Below are 15,975 nucleotides of genomic sequence, written 5' to 3'. Positions count from 1 at the left end.
GAAAAAATGAACTAAAATCGTTTACTAAAGTTGTTCATTTACTATGTTCATTTAAATGTAATGAACGATTTTTATGAACTACAAATGATTTTTGCATATTAACTTAATGAAAATCGTTGAGTTGACAAGTCTGACTGAACTACAAACGTGAACGCGCATGAACAATAATTGTTCATCGTTTGACTCAGAAAGTGAACGATTTTTACAAACGATTATCGTTAAATGATATCGTTTAACGATAATCGTTCAAAAAATCGTTGTGTGTGTATGCACCTTATGGGGTATGTTTACTAACGGGTTTTTAGAAATGGAGATGTTGCCCATAGCAACCAATCAGATTCTACTAAACATTTATCTAGCACCTTCTAGAAGATAATAGTTATATTGTGAATGGTTGCTATGGGTAACATCTCCACTTCTGAAAACACACACTTTAGTGAATATACCCCTAAGAGGGGAATTCAATTCTACATGAAGTGCCACTGGGCATTGCGGCGTTGCCCAGCTACATATACATCAGCCAGTTGTAGTAGTGCTGACTTTACAAGTTTAACATCACACCTTTGTGGGGTGCTAGGGAAGACTTGCCAACGGATGCAATGTGCCTTTCCGGAACAAGGCATCGTGTACAATTGAATTCCCCCCTAAATATGAACACAAGGTTTGGTGCAAGCCATCAAAACACATTAATTTTTTGCCCAAATAGGCTTATGCCCCACTGCAAATGAGGCCCTACTCAGGCTGGACCATTGAAGTTCACCATTTGCATGAAGACAGGCTTCATTTCCTAAGCGCACTCAATGTTCACCACACAATACCTTTGTTTTATACATTTAGGTGTAAATGTAATAACCTGCGGGTTGCTGCAATTTAGCTGGCAGATTTAAAGCGGCAATAATTGACATGGCAAAGCCAATCTGGTTTTGCATTTTAAATTATTGCCCCTTAAATCTAGCGGCTAAGGCAGGGGTGGGCAATAAGCAACCCTCCAGACGTTCTTGAACTACAATTCCCAGCATGCCTTGCAATAGTTTTAGCATGGCCAAATAACAAAACTGGCAAGGCATGCTGGGATGTGTAGTTCTAAAACAGCTGGGGGCTGCTAATTGCCCACCCCTAAGCTAAGGGGTTTATTTACTAATTGTCAGCTTGCAAAAGCCTGAAGTTTAAAAGGGCAGTGCCTTAATAGCACATGTTTTGCTAATGAAAGCATTGCCCTTTTAAATTTTGAGCTTAAACATTTTGTGAAGCAGCATCTTTTGAAAGCTGCAGCTTAGTAAATAAAACCTTAAATCACAGTAAATGTATGTGTGTGTTTAGCTAGCAGCCTTCTACATTTACCCCTTAAGTGCAGGCTTCCGTTCAGGAGATATCTATGCATACCCCAACCATCTATCATGTTATATCATGTCAGTAAAACCCTTTCCTAAAATACTGCTCTGTTTAGCCTCATTCAAAGATTTAATTGATCATGTGTCATTTTTTGTAGTTCACCTAGAAATATGCCTCTCTGCTGCGGAATGGTGCAAAAGGGGGGCATTTAAAGAATGGGAGCAGATTTAAAGATTTCCAAATCTCAGCTGGAACAACATTACTTGTGCTTCCATCTAATCTCCAGTAATCCCAATCCATAAAATAAAATCAGTTACAGTATTTGCACAGCTTTGCAAAACTTGACCCTGATCTGTACTTTTAGAATATCCCCCTAACTCTTCACAACACACATTCCTTCTCTGGGGAATCTTCTGCATACCTATATTGCTTCAGCATAAATACAGGTGCGCTTAAATATATTGAGGTGCAATGCGGGACTGAAGCTGATTTTTACTCTATCATATCTACTGTTTTATGCTCCATAAATGACCTCCAATAGGGATTACCATTGTGTGCCCTGGCTCTATACCCATGATAATTCAATGGATGCTGCACAGTACCAGTGATACTGATCCCTAGAGAATGAATAGGCTGCCTCCTTAAGAATATTCATTCAGTCTACTCTTTTCTATGTGTAGGTGGCAGCCTGCCATTTCTGCTCACAGGTACATCCCTCATCTTGCCTTAGCTGGGTGATGCTTTATACCAAACTAAAACTAGTTGACGACTATGGCCAGATTAAGGGCAGTATAAGCCTGGGGCTGAAAATGATCAAGGAACTAATGTGAGAAGCGGAGAAGCTGTGATCATTATCATGTGGGTGTGGCCAGTGTCATGTGGGCGACAACACCCTTTTGATGTTATTTTGACACTTGGGGGTCTATTTGCTAAGCAGTGTTAGGAAACGTGATAAGGTGCTAGCCAATCAGCTCCTAAATGCCATCTCACAGGCTGTGTTTGAATAATGACAGTTGGGAGCTGATTGGCTGGCACCTTATCACTTTTCACTCTGTCTCCTAACACTGCTTAGTAAATAGACCCCTTAATCTTTAAATGCATTGAAATTAAGCTTTTTTGTCATAGTATGTAATCTTCAAATGTTGCTGGATTCACTATGAAAATGAGTATTTATTCCCTATTGGACTTTAGTTGGACATATGCAGATTATATGTATATCTGCCGATTAAGCACCTATTTAGAGCTAGGTGCAATTTGAAATAAAGCCAGTGATTTGTAGCTGGACAATCTATGTAGCACTGCAGGGGGTACAAATACAATTTTGTATTCAATGTTGCATGCTTGAAAATACTGCCTGCTTCTGCCTGTAGCACATACTTTTATTTTTCCACTGTGATGAAGAGTTAAGCTAGGACGTGTCCTCAACTCATGAAGCACATTTAAAATTTTGCGCTCAGTATGGTTTTGCCACGGTGCATATGTGCTCATCCTAGCTAGATTTACTCCTAATTCTAAAAGAGTGTAGCCAAATTGCGGGCTTGATCCAGAGCTGGACGCAGGACTAATCGGTGTCGCGTCTTCGTTAGCAGCGCATCTGAGCAGATGTAATTGATGCCGGTGGCGTTTTTTGAATTGAGATGCCCATCTGTGCCTTCTCAGATTCCTGCATGTGCCCAAAGACCCAACATCGGATCGCCACCGGAAACAAGGCGCTGGCCATCGGGCATCTTAGCAACTCTAAGGTTGCAGAGTGCTCGCCACAACTAAGCTGCCAAGGTCAGTGAATCTGTGTCAGACGATGCAGCCACTGGTTTTGGCTCACCTCACAAAGCTGGGCTGATACCCTCTCTGCTCCCAAATGTCTCCAGTGTGTCAATCACACCGTGAGCCAGTTCCCAGTGCGACATGCAGAAAAATATCGTCCAATAGCGGCTGTAACCAAATAGCATCCACCTCTGAATCTTCCGCTGTGTTTGGAATGATACTTTATCATGGAGATGACTCTATGGGGCGTATGTCGTGCCGGACCTATTCAATTAGCGGGGATTTCTCGCGCGTGTGTCCCCGCAGTCGGAGGTGTGAGGTAAATTCCGCATAAAAAACACCAAATCCGGCTTATGCGGGGAAAAAACCCATTGATTCCGCAGTGTACATGGAATCGGTGTGTGAGTCCCGATTTTTTGGCGAGGGAAAAAGACTATTGGATAGTTTTCTCCGTGCTGCAGGGATTTTGGCCAGCAATTAGTTGCGGGGGAGACCCTGCGGCTAATTGAATATGCCCCAAAGGCTGCAAATGAAATGTTGTGAAGTATCGATAGTTCAAACCACCATTTACCAGTAGTCAGGGTCTAGGAATACAGATCCGGTCAAAACATTTATATGTTGGGGCATCCTATATCAGGACCTACCCTTTGTCTGCTCTGCAAATGCTGCTTTGCCATTGACTGTGTTTTTTGCAACTTTGTGATTTGCAGGAATATTTGGTCCTGAATAAAACCTGTAACGTGGATGTTGACTCCAGTGGAAAGAAATGCAAAGAGAGAATGATCAGTGTTTTGTGTGAAGTGAAACTGCCATCGGAACACAAGAGGTACAATATTGTACTTTGTGTTGCTAAACAAAGCTTGTCCCTTTAATAAAGTTGTTTCTTTCTGTAATACAGGTTTCCATCATTTGAAGTGAAAGAGTATTCTTCAGTTAGGGAGCTGGAGAAGGAGTTTGAAATGGCCGGACTCTCTGATATTTTCACAGCATTTGTGCTAGGTTTTGTCTGAAGAACACAAGGGAAAGAAACACAAAGTCAACTGAAAACGAGAAGATCTCAATATTTAGAGAAGACTTTATTACACTTTATTACATTTTTAATCTGACCTAAAAGTGTATTAATATTGGAAATCCACAGGAATATGTTCATTGCATGTGACAGGATATAGGTGTACTTTCTCTGTATAAGCCACGTTCTCAGTATTTTAAATGGCTTCCCAGTTGTGTTATCCTTGATTGAAATGGTCGTCACGCTTACATGCCATCTGTGCTGAAGTCGTGACAGACCTGCTGAGTTCCAAGTTTTGTTTGATGTATGGTATTGTCTAATTTAATACTAAAGATGATACATATGCATTGTTACACTGATTTTCAATGCTGTCTCCATATTTCTTGTACAAACCATTTTACACCAGTACAGAATATGTAATGACTTTAGGATATACAGTCAGGTGCATAAATATTGGGACATTGACAGAATTTTCATATTTCGGCCTCTATTCACCACTACAATGGCTTTGAAATGAAACAAACAAGATGTGCTTTAACTGCAGACTTTCAGATTTAATCTGAGGGTAATTACATCCAAATCAGGTGAACTTTGTAGGAATTACAACGGTTTCTAAATGTGCCTCCCACTTTTTAAGGGGCCAAAAGTAATGGGACTATCAACTCAAAAGCTATTTCATGGACAGGTGTGGGCTATTCCGTCGTTATTTCATTATCAATTAAGCAGGTAAAAGGTCTGGAGTTGATTCTAGGTGTGACATTTGCATTTGGAATCAGTTGCTGTTTGGTGGCATCAAGAAGTAGCCGTGTGGGGCCTTTGCAATAATAAAATGTTTTAAACTCTGACCTTATAATGATTTAAACTTGAAATAACATTTTATATATTGATTCTCCTCTTCTTATTAGAGGCCCAGTCGTCTGATTATGAAACAGCTGCAAAGTCTGTAGGATCTGATCCTTTTTATTCAGCTCCCAGATACTGTCCCCACTTGCAGGCTCCCAAAGTGCCAGGTGGTACACCTGTAAAAAAACAGCCTGGGGAGAACACTGCCAAAGTGTATAATGGGGAAGGAGTCTTTGAGACCTGTGACTATTACAGATTCCCTATAAGCAGGACTGTTTCTGGACCACAGGCCTCTCATCCTTTCTGCTTTACAGCTGGAGCCCCAGACCAGCATCTGGAACAGAAAATTCTTTATATCACATAAATGATTGCTGTTTTTATCAGGGTTACATCTACATACAGATGTGTCTCCATAGACATTTCCTCAAATTGCTCCAAATAACCCCTTTTAGTGCACCACAGACCCAGCTACCTTTTCTAAATAATATATACGTCTCAGGGGCTAATTCAGCCGGGCACTACTGAACGCAGATTTCCTATTATCGGGAATTTGCGCATGCGCAGGACCCATTCAGCGAGTGTGCAGAATAGGTCATGCTAACTTGCACGCTAGCCCTTGAATGTCTCTGCCTGATTGACTGGCAGAGGCATTTAAGGGGCGGGCACGGTTCTGCCATGTTTTCCAGGAGTGGCAAGCCCAGGATCTGTGTTGATTAACTCAGTATCCTAGGCTCGCAAGCCGGCCAGTCTGAGGCATACTCGGCTAGCCGCCCGCCCGGCGCCATCCACCATCGCGACCATTGACCACAGATGTTCGCGATGGTGATCCCAGTGCTGGGATCGCAAATGCAGCAGGGGGTGTCATACACCACCTGCTGCATTTGAATTATTGCAAGGATGCAATAGCAAAGCTGCCTGCATGCACTACACACTACAGTATATGCCTGCGTGCATACTTCCTATATCTATAGTCTGCATGCACTACACACTACAGTATACAGTATATGCCTGCGAGCAGCTTTGCAATTGCGTTTATTGCTGAATCAGGGCCTCAATCTGCTACGTTCTACCATTTTGTTTTGTGACCAAAATACTACACCTAAGTATGTAGTACACTATTGGTGAATTCAAAGGCAAAATTCAAGGAATGGTTCACAATCTGGGTAAAAAGGCAAAAAACAGAGGTCCTATGAGTTGACTCCCATCACGTAATCTCTCTCCAAGGCTTAGTACATAGACTCCTTAGTACATATAATCTGCTACTTTATACCAATTTATTTGCAACAAAATATGCTAAGTACACTTAACAAATTAAGTCACACAATTTGGGGAAATATCTACTCAAACACAGGAGTCATTACCCGTGGGGGAACATCTAAGTCATACCAGGTGATGGCGCGAGGATAGGTGTATGAGGACACAGCTATAGGGTGGACAGAAAAATTGGAACGCTAGGTAGTATAGGTTGGAACGGTTTGTGTTGGCTACACTGCAAGAATATTTGTTGTGCTGATTTGTCATTATCCCTGTGTGTGTGTATGCTGTGTAGTTCCTGTCTCAGGGCCTGATTCAGCAAGGAACACAGATGAGAATTTGCACGCACCCGGACGGTGTTTTTGCACTGCGTATGCATTGCAGTGCGTGAACTAGCGAATGTGAGCGGGTAAGGGTACGCAGGCTACTCGCAGTGTGTACGCAGACCCTTCCGATATTGATTGACAGAAAGTGCCATTTGTGGGTGGTCGGGCAAATGCAGGTGTGCCTGTGCGTTGGGACGCCGGTATAGGGGCATGCATAATTAAGGCAGTGCGGCGGCGTTTGCAGCCAGACGACTCGATGCATGCAGGAAGTGGCCAAAATCCTGCACAAGATCAGGTCATCCTCTATTGTGCGTATGGTTCTCGATGTTACCGATGTTTCCGCTGTCTTGCGGTCTACTCAGGCTTTGAGTAAAGAGAAGTGGGGGGCATTGTGTAATACTGCTGCGGTTGCCGTGCGTATGCATTGATTAGAATATATTGGCAGCAGCCGACTGCGTGAGAGTGCACACTTGTGTTCCTTGCTGAATCAGACCCTCATTGCATTACAGATTATGGTAGGTAACAGTTCATGTGGAAGTCCCTGTAAAATGGGACACATCAGATTTTCAACAAGAGCAAATTCTTGATGTGTTTTTAGCTGGAGCATCTGTGACAATCAGCTCCCAACTGTGACTTTACAGGGCTGTGTTTGAAAAATGATAGGAGCTGATTGGTTGTTTCTTTTTATCTCTCTCCAAGGCTTAGTACATAGGGTCTAAAGCTGGGTGCACACTAGACGACGTTTGTACCCAGCGATGCGACTGGCGACCCCCCCCTCCGCCGACGGGCTGACATATTAGGCGGCCCCTACACACTAGACGATCTGGTGCCCAACCGCCCGAAATGTTGGCCCCTGCCGCATCCCACTGCATGGTGTCGTCAGCCACATCGTCATGATGTCTTGCATGTAGCACCAACTTTACGATGCAGCTGACGACCCCACAGGAGCGTGCACCGCACAACGTAGTGCATACACACTAGACGATTTTAATGATTTGCCGTTCCGATCCGTCGGAATCTGGCAAATCGCTCTAAAAATCGTCTACTGTGTACGCACCTTAAAGTAGGATCTGCAATTCAAATCTATTTGATCTTGCAGGGCTTGCCTCAACAAAAACTTGAGCTTCACAAATCCAACATCCACAGTAGAGCTGCAAATGCCAAACCTCTGATTACGAACACCATTGTAAAAGGCGAACAAAATGGTGCCAGGATTTTAAAACCTGTCTGCTAATTGGAAACACACAGTATGGTTCTGATGAGTCCTCCACAAAGCTGTTCCCTACATCAGGCCGGAGCACGCCCAGGGACGACTACAATCCTGAATGTGTGCTTCCAACTGTGAAATGTGTAGGTGCATGTGACCGTTTGGGCCGCGATCAGTGGAGGCTCCAGCAGTGGGGCTGCAGTCCTAAATTCAAATAGGGAAACCACACCAACTGCCATATCAAATGCTGCCAAACAGGGCTGGGACTCGCTGGCAGCTGAATTTTGGACTGCACTGCAGCCCCACCACTGGCAGCGATACCTTTATATATATATATATATATATATATATATATATATATATATATATATATATATAATATTCAGTCGAGTTGGGAACCTGAAGTTGAATTTCAGCATCTTCCCTGGGTAGCACAATTGCCAGACCTAGATATCACTGAAGCACTGTGGTGCATTTTAGAGAGTACAGTGAGAGGCAGACTCCTTCCTTAATCATATTTTAAACAATTTGAAGATCTTATTGTTCAAGAGTTGTAAAACATTCCACTAGATACTATTCAGAACTTATAGGAGTCTCTTCCAAGAAGGATAGAAGTTGTATTACAGGCAATGGATAGCCCAACTCCATATTACTATAGTAATAACTGTCTTTCACAACTGTTTCTATTTTTTGGATGTGTCCTGCACTTTAACCAGGCTACCAACACTTCTTCCTTCCCTTCAATCCATAACTTCCCCCATTGGATAAATGATCTACACCACTAAATTGAAGCGATCAAGTATAGACTATGAAAGAAAATACATTTGGATAGATGTACTAAGCCTGGGAAATAAAGAAAGTGGAGAGAGATAAAGTACCAACCAACCAGCTCCTGTCATTTTTCAAACACAGGCCCGTATTCAGTTAGACGTGAAAAGCCGAGATGCGCTTAAAAGTATCGCCGATCTCTGCTTTTCGCGTGGAGGAAACTTATCTCCGTATTCAATTCCAGACGCTTTTCGTGTACGCAGAAACTCCATGCAATGTAATAGGCGAAAAAGATTCGCCTCTGAATAACGGGTGAAAATAAGTTCAACATTTTTTTGGGGGGTGCAAAGGTGGGGAAACCACTCAGAACCCTTGGGAAAGCCCCGCCAAAGGACAACTGTGTCAAAAAATCCAGGGAAAAAAATTAAGAACACCCCAAAAAAGTACTTTCATTTTGGTAGCAAAAAAGTGGTGGGACAAGCATAAATACTAGCGAAATAGACTTTTTGGGGTCTGCAAGCATGGGTCAGGTGGGTTTTTTTTTATTGCAGGTGCATGCAACAGGAGCGTTTTTCTAATTTTTTTTTTAACTTCACTTTAGAGACTTTAAGATATGATAGCACCCATTTTCAAGTACCCCAAATTTGACGAGACTACTTATTTTCACCAAAAAATTCTGCTTAATGCCATTCTTCACCACTTTTATAAGGACCCTACTAGCCAGCAATTGTCAAAACTTAAGTACCCAAAACAGCTTTATTAGGGCTATTAGTACTCCTCTATATTGATACCCAATGTTAGTGCCTCTTTTAGGTTCAGGCTGATTTCCCCACTTCTGACACCACTATCCGTCTGTTTCACATTCGCCGGGTCCCATTTTCGCATGGTTTGGAATTAAATAGGGCAAATAGTGGGGGCGTGCATGATAAGTTTCCGCGTCCAAAACAAGCAATGCTGACGGAAAGTCAAGCATGCAAAACTTTTTTGCGGGTGTGAAACTAATTGAATACGGGCCACAGTCTGTAAAGGGATAGTTGGGCGCTGATTGGTTGGTACTTTATCTCTCTCCACTTTATCTCTTTCCAAGGCTTTAGTACATCTCCCCTATTGTTCATTGTTATCCTGGCAATCCACTACAGCACTGTTAGAACACCTGAGCACCTCCCACATATTAAGTACTGTATTCTCATGGGATCTTATGCAGGTAAAAAATCTGAGTGCCATTATTTCAGTCCGTAACATCAGTTTCCCAGCCCCTGTATATGAATCAGCCAATCAACACAGTGCATTTCTACAAAGCAAGTCAGCCAAGCTGTTCGGGGACAGCACCTCCCATGCAATGTGGAAACCTGTGGCAGAGATAAAAAATGCAGTTAAGATTATAAACTCTTCAGTTTTTTCATGCATGTTATTCAGTTCAGTAATACAATATTGGATGTATATTAATATCAAAGGGTGGCTTTACTTGTTATGTAACTGCCTGTATGATACGCTTCATTTCACTCCACTATGTAAAAGCCGTCTTATTGCTTATCGATCTAGTATTGCATAATATAGTTTTGTTTGCAAAGAACAGGCAACCTGAGCCAAGCAATGTAGGATTTCTCTAAATTGAGATCTTAGAGCGGAGGATTACAAAATGCTTACATTGGGCCTGATTCACTACCGTACGCAACTGCGATTACACACGCAATCGGCCGATTGTTGCGTTCTGTGTATGCATTGCAGTGCACGAATTAGCTATTGTCATTGGCACTGCGATCGCAGACCCATCGCGTGGTAATTGACAGGAAGTGCCGTTTGGGGGGTGGTGATAGGGAGGTGGTCAGGCGAACGCAGGCATGCCAGTGCGTTTAAACGCTGTTGCAGGGGCGTGCATAAATTATCCACTGCAATGCTGTACACAGCCTGAGGCCTGATAGCGTGCATGGTTGTTAGCAATTTCTGAGTAAGGTCAGGGCTTGTGCAAGTGTGCATGACGCTGTGATGGTACTCCATTGTACCGATGGTTTCGCAGTCTTGCTAAACATTACTGATGTGTGGTAAGTAAACTGGGCATCCTTGTGTAGTGCTGCGAGGGAATAGCGATAGCAAAGGATTAGCATTCTATCACAGCTGAACTGAGTGCGTAATCGCTATTGCATTCGCAGTTGCGTACAGTACTGAATCAGGCCCAGTGTACAATGTGGCTCTTTACCTATTCCATGATGAAAAGGAGGTTAGGTTTCCGCTGTAACATACATTTTGGGAGGGTCAGTGAACAATGTGTTGTGCCCATTTTGCCAGACACTCCGGCATTTTCTGCGATGTAATACTATATTTATAGGGAGGATGTGTTGTCAAGAATATGATGAGGGAATTGTGTCTCAGACAAGTCAGTGAGTATTTTTTTTTTTTTTTTTTTTAATCAATTTGAGTGTCAGAAATAATACACACTTTAATCTTTCATACTTCTTAACACGTATCCATCTACATTGTTTTTGTGACTGAATAACTGTCAGTCTGTTTAAGAAAAGCCATATCTACAATTTTTCTAAAATGGGAAAGTTCTGTGCGGGTGACAGCTACAACTGCTGCACAGACTATAGATTTTCTGCTTAATCTGGCATACTTTAATAACCTTATACTCTGGCAGGTGATGTGACTCCTGCTTGTCGGCTGTTGAAAAAGAACATAAAAGTGAATGTCCTTTTATTCGGTGAAAGATAGTGTTTTAACCTTCCAATCAATCTTCTGTGTATGATGGGAATGAAGAAGCAATCTTGTGTGAAGGTGGTGAATGCCCATAATATTATTGTATTAAAAAGTACATTGTGATATATTGATGAACAGGAAGAAAATAACTCCACGTTCTATGCTTAGATTTTATTGCTGGGGACAGTTAGGGGTGTGTGTGGGTGTGCATTTTTATATCATTGTGTATATATACAATACTGAAAATAAACCAATGACCCCGGCGCTAATAAAGCATAAATAAATAAAAATCAATTATGTATTTAATTCATCATCCTCCCACTTTTGTGATTGTGGAAACAAAGTGACTGGTAGCTGCACGTCTAAAATCCAGGGATTGTCATTACCTGGTACAAAGCAAAATACGAAAAAACCAACAAAGACTGCGCTAATTTGAAAATAAACTACTGGACCGTGAGATGGAGGAAAGACAATAACAGTCAGGGCTTCTTGTTATCAAACAATCATTTTATATTAAACACATTCAATAAAGTTGACCATATATTACATTTAAAAAGTAACAAAATTAATGACAGCAACCGGTTATATAAATAACTCAATACTAGAAACTTAATCTAGATACTTTGTAAAAGCCTTCTTGGAGCAGAAATCTGTATTATTCCAATAGACTGGTATGAAATACATAGGAATGTGTCCAAAGGTAAGAAGGATAAAAAATCTGTGTGAAATGGAATGCAAAACATGTAACATATAAATCCTATGTAGCAGGAATAGAGAGCTGGCAGGGATTCTTATCCCAAGTCTTGCATAATTACCACACTAGGGTCCTGATTTAGAGCCGCTCGCAAAAAGCGAGTGCTTGCTCTGAATCAGGGCGGTCGCTTTGTTTTAAAAAACCTGGCCTCAGGGCCGCTCACTAAGCTGTGGGTGACCACCTACAGCATTAGCGAGCGGCCAGGTGATGGTCGCAACCATCGCGACCATCGGGCTTGCGACGACACCCTTGTGGTAGGGTGATGTCAGTGGGGCCGCCCACAAATGGCAGGCATTCCTTTAGTAACGCCTCCATTTGTCCAGCCACCCCCCCACCCCACCTACAAAATGGGGCGAGCTGTCGATCAACATCGACAGCCACCCTGTTTGTAGCGAGCCACGGAGCAAGAGAATTTCTCGCTCTGGGGCTTGCGCATGCGCTTTGGGCATGCTACGCGTGCGCAATGCCCCACCACCGACCCACTTGCAAGCGCATAGCACTAGTGAGCGGGTCTGATTCAGGCCCTAGGTGCGTCTATATATCCGGAAAAGTGGAAGCGGTGTCCTTAGCCGGGGTACGCTGCACCAGCAGTCTCTCCATCTCCCGTTCCTGGACAGCTGATAGAGCTGCTTGTGTATCTCCAGAGTCAAATGACAGCCCAGCGGGATTGAGGTAATAGCTTGCCGTATTACCACCGTAAATATCCAAATATAGTACTCTATAGTGCACCTGACGCACTTGATGTATCAACATGTCAGTGAGTAATGTTACTTAAAGCTAAATGTTTCTTAATATTCAGAGTATCAATCCTGAGTAAGCAGGAACTCTGGGCCTGATTCAGACCCGGTCGCAAGCGCTGTGCGCTCGCAACCGGGTCGATGGTGGGCCAGTGCGCATGCGCACGACGGAGCTGGCTCCGTCGTGCGCATGTGCGAGACCCAGATAGCGACAGGCACTTAGTCGCTCCGGGTCTAGTACCAAAGGGGGCGTGCTGTCGATGTTCAGTGACAGCACGCCCCCTTTGGTGGGCGGGCCGGGGGAGTGACTGCCCAAACTGAGGCATTCCCATGTGAACGCCTACCATCTGGGGCCAGCCCCACTGACATCACGAGTGATGTCAGTGGGAGAGATTTCGGCTCTGGGGCCGAAATCTCTCTGGGGCTTACGCCAATGAGACCCTACCACAAGGGTCTCATCGCAAGCCCGATGGTCGTGATGGTCTTGACCACCGCGACCATCTTCCTGGCCGCTCGCTATAGCTGTGGGTGGTCACCCACAGCTATGTGAGCGGCCAGGAGGCCGTTCTAAAAAAAAAAAAATAGCCCGGCCCTGATTCATAGCAAGCACTCTGTCAGAGCGTCCGGCTCTGAATCAGGGCCTCTATTCCTAATTTAAACACTAATTATGATCCTAAACCCAATTGATATGTCCAGATACATTGTTGTTTATAAAAGAAGGTCATGTATTTTAGACCTTTGCCATAAGTATATTCTCCTGATCATGTACATTTATTGTACATCGAGTTCTGCGAATGTGGTATACACAGGGACCCACATGCACACAAGACACTTTTAGAAAATGGCTAAGGGTCACTGTGAGATGTAACAATTAACATACAATTTACAAGTAACTGGGGAGAGTCTTAAGTTGTTTTCATTGCCACATAATATCATAACACTCAAAAAAGTTTCCCCTGGTAGCTACCCGTCAATGCTCAGTTCTTTGGACACCTCGGGAGTCCTGGTTGAATTACATGACATAATGACATATGAACTTCCCAATCATTAGCACATAGCCCCAGACATTCCACCTTCATAAACGGCTTGTCAGCCTCCTCGGAAGTCCCTGGACTCACGGATCCTCTCCACACGTGTATGAGCTCACCCACATGCTGGGAACACGTGGATGCCTGCGGACAGCCAGAGCGCTGGAGCACTGTCAGAAGCACCTTGTCAAGCCCAGCCCTAATGCATTTCATCATTAGACTTCTTCAGAGGGCCCATTTAGTCCCAACTGTTCAGGTTCAGATTCTGAAACTTTTATTTTATGCTCAAGCTCTTGTTCTCAGGCACTCATTTCCACCTGGAGATTGTGCAACTGTTTCTGTGCAACTGTTTCTGTATGAGTGAACTTCATATACATTTTTCAAGGTTCATTTATTCTCCGCACAACTCCTCAATTACCACATGTGCATGGTTAAGTTCTTTTAACAAAACTTCACTCTGCTCTGCTGTTTCATTCAGAATTTCCTCTAGAAATATATTTCTTTTGGCAAGACACTCTGATGCTGCTCTGGAAGTAGCCAAATTGTTTTGGAACATATTGCTTCTCAAAACTTGCTAGAAGACAAATCATCTCCATGTCGTTTGCATCCCTGTCTCTTTCCATCTGAGTGCTACTATGCAGTATGTGGAGATATTTCTCTTGTTCCCCAGAATATCCATGAAAGCTTCTCGGTTAGACAATTTCTCTCTAATTCACACTCTGCAAGTTTTGCTTGTGTGGACACTACAAGAGAGTCTGTTTCTTTCAGCACCAGAGCTACATCCACCTCTTTTTCTTGAGCGTATGCTATGCCACTCTGATGTGCCTTTACACATTCTTTTACATTTTCCACTTCTTGTTGAAGGAGTACACACTTTTGGTGCAATGTCTTGCTCTTTATTTACAACAAGCACATTTATTGCTTTATTTTAGCATAGATCACAAGTTCTCAAACTTGGCCCTCAGGACCCCAAGCAGTGCATGGTGTCCAGGTCTCCTAAAGAATAATTAGCTCCATCTTTTAAAATATGTCAGTGAGTAATGAATACACCTGTGCACCTGCTAGGTGACCTGGAAAATGAGAACTGTGTGGGGTCCTGGGGACTGAGTTTGAGAACCACTGGCATAGATTATTTTAATATTACAACCTTCTCAAGGAGTTCAGGCATAACTACCAATTTGAGTTCTGTCTCTTTAAGAGCCTTAATATTCAGCTCTCTCTTTTCTTCATCTTCTCTATATGATATTTTTAAAATGGATAATTCACTCTAGTTTTTCAGCAATTTGGTCATGCAAGAGTTTCTCTTTAGCAGACTTTTTATTTAAGTCACTTAGGGCCATATTCAGTTAGCGGCAAAAAGTCTGAGGTCGGACTTTTCGCCATCATCGACCATTTTTCCTGGGGATAAAGTATCAGGCGCATGCCCGCATATCCCCGTATTCAATTAGGAATCGTCGAAAAGGTAAGTATCGAAAAGTTTTGTCCGTTTTCAGGAAATCAGCCTGTCACCCCCCCAAAAGATGGTCTGACATGGGTGATCACTATGGGTACCCCCGAAGTGGCGAGCTAAAGGTATTTGGTGTTTTTAAACGGTGTCGGCAGGTGCTTTTATGCATCTTTGTAAAGGTGGTGAAGAATAGCATTTAGCAACATTTTTTGGGGAAAACAACTAGTCCCATCAAATTTGGGGTACATAAATGGTTGCAAGCATATTTTGAAGTCCCTAAAGTGAACTTTTATAATTCTTCAAAAACTCACCTGGCGCAACAAACCGCATTCTAAAAAACACCTGCCACATACTTGGGGACTCCTCCTTAGTCTATTTCGCTAGTTTTTAAGTTTGTCCCCCAACTTTTTTATTTCGCCCCCAAACCAAAACCACTTATTTTGGGGTGTCCTATGCTAGTTTTTCATTTTTTTGACACAGGTACCTTTTAGGGGACATTCCAAGGGCTGCAGGGTAAATTTTTACAGTCTGCACCTCAAAACCCCAATTCTGTACTTTTTTTCGCCACCTACTCTATGGTGAAAACTTATCCCCGTTTTTTGACAAAGACTTTTCGCTCCTGCGAAAAGTCTATGAAATTGAATATGGGGATAAGTGAAAATGGCGAAAATGATGTTAAATTATCGCCGATAACGACCCTTAATTTGCTCCAGAAAATATAAAAGTCTTTCACACAAAACTTTATTCATATGGTCAAATTCATAGTCCTCTCCTGGTAGACACCATATACAGACCACACAGATTTAGTTTTA

General features: G+C 42.8%; 1 protein-coding gene across 1 annotated transcript in view; it reads left to right on the top strand.

The window, feature by feature from the left end:
• RWDD3 (RWD domain containing 3) overlaps positions 1–4,464 on the top strand; it is a 36,289-nt gene extending 31,825 nt beyond the window's left edge. Inside the window, exons 3-4 of the mRNA XM_088446805.1 lie at positions 3,807–3,922; positions 3,995–4,464. Coding sequence (XP_088302931.1) covers positions 3,807–3,922; positions 3,995–4,106 — 228 coding nt within the window. The 3' untranslated portion in view covers positions 4,107–4,464. The remainder of the gene's footprint in view (positions 1–3,806; positions 3,923–3,994) is intronic.
• Positions 4,465–15,975: the final 11,511 nt, after the last annotated feature.

This window comes from Taudactylus pleione, unplaced genomic scaffold, assembly GCF_031769625.1.
Source record: "Taudactylus pleione unplaced genomic scaffold, aTauple2 ptg000406l, whole genome shotgun sequence".
NCBI classification, from domain to species: Eukaryota; Metazoa; Chordata; class Amphibia; order Anura; family Myobatrachidae; genus Taudactylus; species Taudactylus pleione.
This window is presented reverse-complemented; position numbering and strand designations above follow the sequence as displayed.